The sequence below is a fragment of the Scylla paramamosain genome, chromosome 23 (assembly GCF_035594125.1).
Source record: "Scylla paramamosain isolate STU-SP2022 chromosome 23, ASM3559412v1, whole genome shotgun sequence".
NCBI lineage: Eukaryota > Metazoa > Arthropoda > Malacostraca > Decapoda > Portunidae > Scylla > Scylla paramamosain.
In genome coordinates, this window is record NC_087173.1 from 9,790,486 (window position 1) to 9,802,985 (window position 12,500).

At 41.6% G+C, this 12,500-nt stretch overlaps 1 protein-coding gene across 11 annotated transcripts in view; it reads left to right on the forward strand.

Moving 5' to 3' along the window:
* The window catches only part of LOC135112133 (hemicentin-2-like), a 280,248-nt gene that overhangs the window by 163,003 nt on the left and 104,745 nt on the right, over positions 1-12,500 (forward strand). For all 11 annotated transcript variants that reach the window (XR_010274093.1, XR_010274092.1, XR_010274091.1 and 8 more), the window contains 2 exons: positions 9,989-10,065; positions 10,619-10,755. Coding sequence is in view for 7 of the 11 variants with exons in the window: in XM_064026158.1 (XP_063882228.1) it covers positions 9,989-10,065; positions 10,619-10,755 (214 nt within the window). In the remaining 4 variants the exon portion in view is untranslated. The remainder of the gene's footprint in view (positions 1-9,988; positions 10,066-10,618; positions 10,756-12,500) is intronic.

The window sequence follows — 12,500 nt, forward strand, 5'->3', positions numbered from 1 at the left end:
GCAGATATTTATTGGCTCGTAGATGAAAGTGACGCTGACTGGCTTATAATTATTGTTGTAAATGTTAATGGATTTTTGTTTTTGTTCTCGATTATTTTTTTTTCAGTTGTGTTGGCAGGAAAGGAAGCGGAAGAGATGGGAGGCGTGGTTGAGGCCCTCGTTCATATTGTTAATTAGTTGATTGTTTAGGTATTCCCTCAGAAGTGTGTGTTTGTAGGAAAGAGAGGGGAACGGAGGGAAGAGGAGGAAAGGATAAGGTTGTTTGTAGGGAAGAGAGGGAGGGAGGGAGAGAGGGAAGGGATGAAGGGATGAGGTTGAGTTTATAGGGAAGAGAGGGAGGAAAGGGATGAAGGAATGAGCTTGTTTGTAGGGAAGGAGAGGAAGGGGAGTGAAGGGGATTTCAGTGGAGATAGGTTGCATTTCGTTCATATTGTTAATTGAGTGCTTTTTAACCCAGCTGGAGATAAAAAGCACTATATTGCATTTAACAGCCGCGCAATCAGATGAAATAATTACATTTTTAATCATGCGACATTTTTCAGCCACGAATATTACCCTCCCCCTCTCCCGCCCGCCCCACCCAAAAAAAAAAAATGATAAAAAGGTTGCAAAATCAACTAGTTATCGGTAAGAAAGGTGAACTAAATTAATTTACTGTTTTTTTTTCTTTACGTTTTCTTTTTATTTCATTTTATTTATCTTTTTTTGGGGAAAGAGTAGGAGGTTATAGTACATTTTTTATTTCCTCTCTTTTTAAGCTTTAAATTGACTGATTTCTTTTTTCTTTACGTGTTTTCTTTTCTCTTTTCTTATTTTATTGTTTTATTTCATTTATTTATTTATTTTTTTTGAGAGCAACAAGTTATGATACATCTTTTTCTCATTTTTTTTCGTCCTTCGCCAGCGTCCTTCACATATATATATATATATATATATATATATATATATATATATATATATATATATATATATATATATATATATATATATATATATATATATATATATATATAAACAAAACACCACACACACACATACAAAACAGAAACAGTACAAGCCCAGTGTAATCAACGACCTAAACACCTAGTAAGTGGCCATTTATGTACATAGGAGACTCGCACTGGCCACGACAACGACACTAAATCATGGACGCAGTAGGGGACTTAAAAAAATGCGAGCGAGGCAGTACCAGGCGGGAGGCGGGAGACGGGGAAGTGACCTGAGTGGGGTTCCGAAGGGCTTGGGTGGCGCGGCGGCCTCTTCATCTTCTTAATTACTGTTGTGCGGACCGACACGAGGTTTCCAATGAGAGAGCGGGTGGAGAGAGAGAGAGAGAGAGAGAGAGAGAGAGAGAGAGAGAGAGAGAGAGAGAGAGAGAGAGAGATGGTGAGGTAGGAGAGGAAGACATTGTGGTGGTATTTCTAAACAAGTCTGTGAGTTGCCTTCCCTGGAGTAATAGAGAGAGAGAGAGAGAGAGAGAGAGAGAGAGAGAGAGAGAGAGAGAGAGAGAGAGAGAGAGATGTATTCATATGTACTGTACATCTATACTACCGCGTTTTTTCCTGTCTTCATAATGTGTAGTGCATTTTCAGTTTTTATTGCGCAAATCGTAAATTGTAGAATTGCAGAACTTTAATCCTTGTGATAACGGATGTTTAAATGAGAGAGAGAGAGAGAGAGAGAGAGAGAGAGAGAGAGAGAGAGAGAGAGAGAGAGAGAGAGAGAGAGAGAGAGAGAGATACCATTAAACCCACAACCAAATATTCAGGGCCAGTCAGCCGTAAGCAAGTCCTGCTAAGAAGTGCAGCATTGCGTGGGTGACCTGGCTTAGGGAGCTTTGAACGACGTGTTTTTCTTAACACTATTGACCTCGAGAAGCTCTATCTGTTCCATTTACACAGTCTCTCTCTCTCTCTCTCTCTCTCTCTCTCTCTCTCTCTCTCTCTCTCTCTCTCTCTCTCTCTCTCTCTCTCTCTCTGCTTTATGGACGCGACATCCCGTGCCTCTCAAATAAGCACCAAACAACTGCATTGTATTCGTTGTAAACACACGAGACTGCGCTGCCTGCCCGCCACCCCAGACTTATGGCCACCAGACTCACTGCGTGCTGTGATATAATCTAATAATGCTGTAATAGTAATTTTTTTGGCCATTACTTTACTCGTGTGTATAGAAAGTCCGTACTGTCTCGATGCTGCAGTCGTACCTTGTGTTTCAATTGTCGTACCTGGTGATAATTGTGTTGTGTACGAGGTGTGTCATTAAAGTTCCAGGACTGGTGTCCTAAAAGATGAATTTCAAACCCAAGCCACAAACCACCATATTTCCCCTTCAAAGTAATCCTTCTGGAGTATACAACTGCGCTCCCAACCCTCTACAGTCACTAATCTTTTTCTTACGTGCTTTTAAAATCATGTCCTCTGTTGCAGGTCGTTTAACAATGAGCGCTGAACAGCGAACAAACTTGAAGTTTTTGGTGCAGTTGGGGAAAACGCCGTCAGAAGCACTGGGTATGCTGCAAAAAGTGTACGGGGATGAGACAATGTCACGCTCACGTGTTTTTGAGTGGTGCAAGAGGTTCAAAGAGGGCCGGGAGGACGTGGAAGATGACCCCAGGAGTGGAAGACCCTCAACGAGCAGGAATGAGGCCAATGTTGAGCGTGTCAAGCAGATGGTGCGTGACGATCGTCGGTTGACTGTTCGAAAGATCGCAGATGAGCTTGGCATGAACCACAACAGCGTGTGGAAGATTATCACTGAAGATCTGGGCATGCGGAAAGTCTGTGCGAAGATGGTGCCGAGACTCCTGAACGATGACCAGAAGGGACGACGCATGCAGGTGTGTCAGGACATCCTCGAGCGTCTGGAAACTGAACCAGACTTGCTCAGGAGAGTCATCACCGGCGATGAGTCCTGGGTATTTGAGTACGACCCGGAGACCAAACGCCAGAGCCTTCAATGGAAGAGTCCGGCGTCGCCACGGCCGAAGAAAGCAAGGCAGTCCAGGTCCAGCTTCAAGGTCATGTTGATCGCTTTCTTCGATGTGAGGGGCATCGTCCACTGCGAGTTCTTGCCACAGGGCCAGACAGTCAACCAACATGTGTACAAAGAAGTACTGCGGCGTCTGCTTCGTGCAGTGCGCGAGAAGAGGCGGGAGTTGTGGCAGGGCAACTCGTGGCTGCTTCACCACGACAATGCGCCTGCTCACAATGCCCTGAGCATCAGAGAGTTCTTGGCCAAGAAGAACATCGCCGTGCTGGAGCAACCGCCCTACTCACCTGACCTCGCTCCGTGCGACTTCTTCCTCTTCCCCAAGCTCAAGGAGGTCATGAAGGGGACCCGTTTTGATGATGCGGACGACATCAAAAAGGCCGTGACGACGGAGCTGAGGAGCATCCCGCAAGAATCCTTCCAGCAGTGCATGCAAGCCTGGCAGAGAAGGATGGACAAGTGCATGCGGTGCCAGGGGGATTACTTCGAAGGAGATAACCTATAGTTTGTAGCCTGGATGTGAAATAAAACTTGTGTGGCACCAGTCCTGGAACTTTAATGACACACCTCGTATGTCTGGGATGTTGGTTCTTTCGGAAGGAGTTTGTTTTGTATTGGGATTATTAATGTTATTTACTTGTAGTATTGGTTTCAAAGTCGTACCTTTTAGTTTTAATTACCGTACCTTGCTGTATTTTTTTTTTTTTTTTTTTTTGCTTTGAGATTAATGCAGTGTTGATTTCAAAGTCGTACCTTCCTGTTTTAGCTATCGTACTTTGTTATGGTTGTTTAATAGTCTACAATGCTCGTTTTAAAGTGGCATTTCCCTGTAGTTAATCTGGGGTGTTGATACTTACTGGGTATTTTGTGTTGGGAATAATTTAGTGTTGATTTCAAAGTCGTACCCTCCTGTTTCAATTATCGTTCTCTGTTGTAATTGTTTTAATAATCAATATTATTTTAAAGGAGTATTTTCGTGTAGTTAGTATGGGATGTTAATACTTACTGGGGATTTTGTGTTGGGAATAACGAAGTGTTGATTTCAAAGTCGTACCTTCCTGTTTCAGCTATAGTAGTTTGTTATTGTTGTTTCATAATTTATAATGTTCGTTCCAAAGTGTTATTTTTTGTAAGTCAGGAATGTTGATTCTGAAGAAGTGTTGTTTGTGTTGGGATTAATGTGTAGTGACGATACCAGAGTCGTGACTTGTGTTTTGATTATTATCGTACTTTGGGATAGTTCTTTAGTAATCTTTAATATTATTTCTACCTGAGTATTCTATGATAAGAATTCTTTAATATCCGTTCCCAAAGGATATTTATGTGATGGAAATTATATAGTGTTGATCTGAAAGGCATACCTTCTCTTTTAATCATTGTATCTTATAATAAACGTTTAATAACTATTATGTTCGTGCTACAGTTTTTTTTTTTTTCGCATTGAGAAAAACGTAGTGACACTTTGGCACTTTAAATGATCGTAATCTGTGATAATTGTGTTGTTTCTTTAGTGTGGTGTTCCTTTCCAATGTGTTGTTTCTTTTCAAATGAGTTACCTTCTACTGTAATTCAGAGATTTTATACTTGTTAGAGAAAAGATATCGTACATGTTTTTCTTTCATTTTTATTTTTATTTAGCTTTTTTTTATCCATTGATAATCTATAATGCTAATTACAAAAGAGAAAAGCTTCCTTCAACTTAAAACAAAATGTGCTGTTTCTATTCAAAAGCTCTACCTTCTAATTCGAAGCCTTCCTACTTGTCAGAAAAAAAAACTATCGAACGTTCATTTTTCTTTCATTTTTACCTTTTCTCTCTCTCTCTCTCTTTTTTTCTATCAAGGAATCCACGTTTGGTTGTAAAAAGGTGCCTCCCACGCTACAGGCTGGCTAGCAATCAAGGAAGCCGCGGCTCCATGCATATTGATTCCCCGGACATGCCTTGCCATTCCCCGCTAACAGTGTGCTCTATACAAATCAGGGAGGAATTACTCTAATCTGGTATACATCGATGGATTTTGTGTCATTATCGTCACGTGCTGGAAACTGTGGTTGTTATTATAAGAATTGTTTTTTTTTTTATGTGGAGTGGTTATTCTCTCTCTCTCTCTCTCTCTCTCTCTCTCTCTCTCTCTCTCTCTCTCTCTCTCTCTCTCTCTCTCTCTCTCTCTCTCTCTCTCTCTCTCTCTCTCTCTCTCGTTCTCTAGTGAAGGCAACTCATAAACTCGTGCTCAGATACCATCACCATTTCTCTCTCTCTCTCTGTCTCTCTCTCTCTCTCTCTCTCTCTCTCTCTCTCTCTCTCTCTCTCTCTCTCTCTCTCTCTCTCTCTCTCTCTCTCTGTGCTTCGCATTTTCTCGTTTTTTTCATATTTTTCCCTTTTACATGTATTATTTTTACGCACACACACACACACACACACACACACACACACACACACACACACACACACACACACACACACACACACACACACACACAGTAAAGATTAAAAAAAAAAACATTAAAAATAACACAAACCTTAAAAATAAAACAAGAATATAACACAAGCATACATCCGTAACGATAGGAAGCTGTAACACACACACACACACACACACACACACACACACACACACACACACACACACACACACACACACACACACACACACACACAACACAGACTTGCCTCCAACAAAAAACATCATCGCTAACTATAGAAAAAAATATAAATAAAAAAACACCTGCCCCCCTCCCCCCTCACACACACACACACACACACACACACACACACACACACACACACACTAAACATCGATTGTCTCGTCTGTCAGTAACGAGGTTCAGACTAGCCACCTTGTACTGCCCTGGTTCGCGAGCAATTCTGACTTCCTCTCCCCATTCCCCCTCCCCCTACTTCTCTCTTCCCCTCCTCTCCTCTCCTCCTCCTCCTCTCTTCCTCCCGGCCAGCTTCCCAAACTTGTTACATCACCTGCCGAGCCGCGCGTGAATCCGGGGTGTGCAGGGAGCGTGCAGTGTGGCTTTGGTGCAGCAGAGAGAGAGAGAGAGAGAGAGAGAGAGAGAGAGAGAGAGAGAGAGAGAGAGAGAGAGAGAGAGAGAGAGAGAGAGGTGGTATTTGTGGATATGAATTTAGGTCATGTCTTCCGTAGAGTAACGAAGTGTGTTTGTGTGTGTGTGTGTGTGTGTGTGTGTGTGTGTGTGTGTGTGTGTGTGTGTGTGTGTGTGTGTGTGTGAGAGAGAGAGAGAGAGAGAGAGAGAGAGAGAGAGAGAGAGAGAGAGAGAGAGAGAGAGAGAGAACTGATAATGTGAAAAGATATGTTATCTTAAACTAGTATAACAAAAGCATGAGAGAGAGAGAGAGAGAGAGAGAGAGAGAGAGAGAGAGAGAGAGAGAGAGAGAGAGAGAGAGAGAGAGAACTGATAATGTGAAAAGATATGTTATCTTAAACTAGTATAACAAAAGCATGAGAGAGAGAGAGAGAGAGAGAGAGAGAGAGAGAGAGAGAGAGAACTGATAATGTGAAAAGATATGTTATCTTAAACTAGTATAACAAAAGCAAGAGAGAGAGAGAGAGAGAGAGAGAGAGAGAGAGAGAGAGAGAGAGAGAGATCTATAATTTTTTTTACATAATCCGCTTCAGATTTCACGTTATTAAGGAATCTGTTTTGAGTGAATGATTGATCAAATATTCTATCTCTGGAGGGACTGATTGACTTACTGACTGACTGATTGGCTGACTGACTGACTGAACGACGGGCTGACTACCATAATACAAAAAGAACTGATTGACTGGTTGAGTGACAGAGGCGGTAGAGAGACAGAGATACGAAATTAAAACTAACTCTCCTTGATATATTTGGTGCTTTACCTTTCATCGAGAGAGAGAGAGAGAGAGAGAGAGAGAGAGAGAGAGAGAGAGAGAGAGAGAGAGAGAGAGAGAGAGAGAGAGAGAGAGAGAGAGAGAGAAAATGTTCCGTATGTTATGAAAAATTATACGACATTTAAATTTATCTATTGTTGAGAATAAGTACAATAACTCTCTCTCTCTCTCTCTCTCTCTCTCTCTCTCTCTCTCTCTCTCTCTCTCTCTCTCTCTCTCTCTCTCCATACCGTATTCCCTTTTTATCCTTTGATTTCCTCCGTTTTATCCGATGGGAGGAGGGAGAGAGGGAGGGAGGGAGGGAGGGAGGGAGGGAGGGAGGGAGGGAGGGAGGGAGGGAGGGAGGGGTCAGTTATAAACCTTTCTAATAAATCTATCGCCCGTATTCGCATATTTTTGGTTTCAATTTTTAATAAGAGATTCTTTTTACTCTATATTGGATTAAGTTATGAAAGCTGGGAAAAAGAGTGACAGATATCGTTTATTACGGGTTATATTCCGTTTTTAATTCAGTTTTGTGTCTATGAATGCGTGACAGAGAGGGGGAGAGAGAGAGAGAGAGAGAGAGAGAGAGAGAGAGAGAGAGAGAGAGAGAGAGAGAGAGAGAGAGAGAGAGAGAGAGAGAGAATTTGCCAAGGTGTCTGGTTTGCTTTCATATCAGTGACTCTATTTATTGTATTTATTTGATTTATTTGATTTGTTTATTTATTTATGCGTTCATTTTCAGTGCTACATTTTGTCATGGGTTACAAATCATCGGTAAATTATTCATCCCCAAACAGTTGCTCAAAATAACACAGTAACTAGGAACACGTTTGAAAGCCTTTGATTCCCCAGTTGTTGAATGAAACGGGATTTCTCGCCATAAGCTTTTATTGCAACAAGCTGATTACTTCCGAACTGCAAAACACCAACAAACAACACCAACTGCTACTGGTATTACTGTCACCACCGTCACCACCACTGCTGCCACTGCCCCTGCGTGTGTTCGTGTTGTTTTTACTGTTTTTGGTGTTGGTGGTGGTGGTGGTTTTGGTGGGGATGCTGCTGTTGCTGTCCTTGTTGTTGATATTATTGTCGTTATTGATGATCTTGTTGTTTGTTGTTGTTGTTGTTGTTATTTTTGTTGTTGTTGCTACTGTTGTTGTTATTATTGCTGCTACTGCTAGTTCTTCTTTCTTGTTCTTTTTTATTTCTTCTTCTTCTTCTTCTTCTTCGTCTTCGTCTTCGTCTTCGTCTTCGTCTTCGTCTTCGTCTTCTTCTTCTTCTTCTTCTTCTTCTTCTTTATACAGCAGCAGCAACAACAACAACAACAACAAAAACAACAAAAACCACCACCACCACCACCACTATTAATGAGTTTAATTTCACAAAGATGACTCGAACGAACTCACTCTTGGATCACCTTTCAACTTTTGAAGGTAAAAAAAAAAGTAAAAAAGTAAAAAAAAGATGAAATGATCTCTTCCACATCCTGTCATTTCAAAATCAACTGAACACTTTTCACTAACAAGACTATCCAGATTTTTTTTCCTCTTTTTTTTCTTTTCGTCAAGTCCCGGGAAATTTGAGAGGAGGAAATAGTAATGAGACAAGTTTTTTTTTTCTTCTTTTTTTTTACTTTTATTTACCTGTCTCTATTTGGTTCGTCTTGTGTTCATTATTCTCAGGTATTCAGGTGTTGGTGATTTGTTGTTTGTCTTTATCTCACCAAGTGGAAGTGGAAGCGATTCTGGCGAGGACGAGGCCAGGTAGAACGAGAACGAGATAGAACGAGGACGAGATGAGGACGTGTGTGTGTGTGTGTGTGTGTGTACGTAAATGTTTGATGTGTTGTTGTTTGTATTAGTGTTCAGTTTGTACACACACACACACACACACACACACACACTCTCTCTCTCTCTCTCTCTCTCTCTCTCTCTCTCTCTCTCTCTCTCTCTCTCTCTCTCTCTCTCTCTCTCTCTCTCTCTCTCTCTCTCTCTCTCTCTCAAAGCTACACATAATACCGGAACAAACGTTGTGTGTGTGTGTGTGTGTGTGTGTGTGTGTGTGTGTGTGTGTGTGTGTGTGTGTGTGTGTGTGTGTGCTTGTACTGGAATGAGAGGTTGCAACACATCAATCACTTACTGAAACCGTGACGTTAATCGAAGTAACGCAACAGAGGGAGACAGGAAACAGGAGAATCGACTTTTTTTTTTTTTTTGTGCCGTGGAAAGGAGGATCGGATTCCACGCAAAGAGACTTAGATCCCTTGAGGAGTGTGCGCCGCAGGGAGGAGCAGAGGTGCGTGAGGAAGGATGTTATTGAGGTGTCTTAGTGTTTGTTTATTGTTTATTTGCTTCGTGTTTTTTTTGTGTGTGTTTTTATTATGTTTCTTGTTTGGTTTATTTATTTATTTATTTATTTTGTTGGTATTCTGATTCTTGTTATTCTTTTCTCGATTTTTGTGTGGTTCTCTTTTTGTTTTCTTCTGTTATTTTTTCTTGTTTATTCTTCTTTTTATTAAGTTTTCTTTAATTTATGCTGTGTTACTGTTTTTCATCAATCTGCCTATTATTCTGTTATTTTTCATTTGTTTTTTTTTAATATTGTGTTTCTGTTGTTTTGGTTATTTATTTATTTTTTTCAGCTCTATGTTTTATTTTTCATTCTGTTACTGTTTCTCTTTTTTTGTTTATTCTGCTTTTTATTGTTATTTATCTTTATTAAGTTACTTTTATTCTTGTTCGTTTTGTATTTCCCCGTCTCTGTATTTTCTAGAGAGAGAGAGAGAGAGAGAGAGAGAGAGAGAGAGAGAGAGAGAGAGAGAGAGAGAGAGAGAGAGAGAGAGAGATCCTTTCTTTTTTTACTTTCCTCAGTCATCCAAAGTTTAATGATGTTATAATAAGAAAGAAGATACGAAGGCAACAGAGAGAGGGAAAGGGAGAGAGAAAAGTGTGGAGGGAATTAGAAATGAAAGAAAGACGAGAGAGAGAGAGAGAGAGAGAGAGAGAGAGAGAGAGAGAGAGAGAGAGAGAGAGAGAGAGAGAGAGAGAGAGAGAGAAGCAATTAACACTTGTGCTCGTCTTTTCTCGTGCGAAACTTTAATTAAGAAGTGTTTCTGATTCCCCCAGGTGTCGTGGGTACGCAGGCAAGGTGATTCAATACAACTGCTCACCATCGGCTCTAGCACCTACCAGAACAACGGCAGGTGAGTGAGTGAGTGAGAGAGAGAGAGAGAGAGAGAGAGAGAGAGAGAGAGAGAGAGAGAGAGAGAGAGAGAGAGAGAGAGAGAGAGAGAGAGAGAGAGAGAGAGAGAAAGAGAGAATGTCTTTATTTAATTTTAAGTCTAGAACAGAGGAAACTTTCTGGAATTCTAGTTTATTTGTATGTAGTAGTAGTAGTAGTAGTAGTAGTAGTTGTAGTAGTAGTAGCAGTAGTAGCAGTAGTAGCAGTAGTAGTAGTAGTAATAACCAGTAATACCCATGAAACATATATGTAGAGTGACAACAAATAAAAAAAAAGATAAGTAAACAGATTAAATAAAAAAACAGATAAATATTTTATCTATATAAATATATAGATTAAAAAAAAAAAAAAACAGCAGTAAAAAAAAGACCACCAACACTAACAACAACACTAACAACAACAAGAGTACCACACCACACCACACCACACCACGCCCACACCACACACCACACCACAACAAAGTCAAAACCTTGCCCATCACACCACCTCACCTTCCTTCACTCTTTCTCATACAGATATCAGCTTGAGGTCGAGGAGCCGAACACGTGGCGCCTGGTGGTCACAGCAGCTGAGGAGTCTGACAGAGGCCACTACGAATGCCAAGTGTCCTCGCACCCACCCAAGATTAAGAGAGTTCACCTCCAAGTGTACGGTAAGGAGAAAACGGAATGGCAGAGGAAGCGAAACACAGACCTAACCAAACCAAACGAAATCTAACCTAAACGTATTCTAAAACGCTTTGCTTTCTCGCCACTGTTATTTTTAAAGGCCGTAGTGATGATTATCCGAGTTCTCAAGAGTGTTCCACCTGCTAAAATAATGTCGGAAACTTTTTAATCGGTCACCAGAAACGTAAAAACATCCGTGTAACTTCACCACGACTATTTTCAAATGCCACAGAGACGATTAGTGTAGTTTTCAAGTTCTCATGCTAATAATTTAGAAATCTAGTTAACCTGTCACTAGAAGCGTAAAAACACCATTTTAAAAACCCGTCAATCTCAGCTGGAGCCTTTTACAAGCAGAGAAGGTGAGGCGTAGATGCGTTTCAGAATATGGTGCAGAGACGGAGGATAAGAGAGGAAGAGGTTAATGAGGTGCATGTCCCAGGTGGAAGGAAAGGGGATATTAATCTCCTTACCTTTTGGTTAAGAGGAAGGAGAGCTGGTGTGTGTACGTTTAGTGAAGGCTTAGGGCAGAAAAAAATAGTGAGGTGAGGGAAAGAAGACTGGGCGAGTGTGAAGCCTTTCTTCTTATTTTAGGGCAGACTGAGAGAGAGAGAGAGAGAGAGAGAGAGAGAGAGAGAGAGAGAGAGAGAGAGAGAGAGAGAGAGAGAGAGAGAGAGGAATAAAATGAAATAGCAGGACAAAGTTAAAAAATAATAATAATAATAATAATAATAATAATAATGATAATAATGATAATAATAATAATGATATATATATAGACAATGAAGATATTGAAAAACAATGAATAGAATATTGAAATGAATGTGTTTGTCGCAAGGTTTGAAAGACACGATCTAACGAGCGCGCGTGACGATGTTGTGTCAGCAGTCAAGCACTCGCCGATGAGAGAATCGTGATAACGCAGGAATGCGTGACGCAACCCCTGAAGCCCGTCCGAGCCAGCGAGGCCACAGAGCCAGACGGGGCGCCGGCGAGGGCACTCAGGCCTGGGCTGAACAACTTGCCCTGCACTGACACAGCTGTGCCGGGACTCAGCAGGCCAGGGTGTGCTGCCGCTCAGTGGAGAGAGATTGAAATGAAACCAATTCCAAAAATCACCTTCCCTAATGTGTTAAATGACTACGGACTTGTACCCTTGACCTGTAGCCTATAGCCTTAACCTGCAGCCTGTAACCTTGACCTGTAATCTTGACCTGTAGCCTTGACTAGTAGCCTATAGCCTCAACCTGTGGCCTGTAACCTTGACCTGTAGCCTTGACCTGTAGCCTGTAACCTTGACATGTAGCCTTGACCTGTAGCTTTGACCTGCAGCTTTGACCTGTAACCTTGACCTGTAGCCATGACCTGTAGCCTTGACTCACACCCTTGACCTGTAGCCTTGACCTGTAGCCTATAGCCTTAACTTGTTGCCTGTAACCTTGACCTGTAGCCTTGACCTGTAGCCTGTAACCTTGACATGTAGCCTTGACCTGTAGCTTTGACCTGGGGCTTTGACCTGTAACCTTGACCTGTAGCCATGACCTGTAGCCTTGACCTACAGCCTTGACCCGTAGCCTGTAGCCTTGACCTGCAGCCTTGACCTGCAGCCTTGACCTGTAGACTTGACCTGCAGCCTTAACCTGTACCCTTGACCTGTGGCTTTGACCTGCAGCTTTGACCTGTAGCTCATAGCCTTGACCATTAACTTTGACCTGTAGCCTTGACCTGC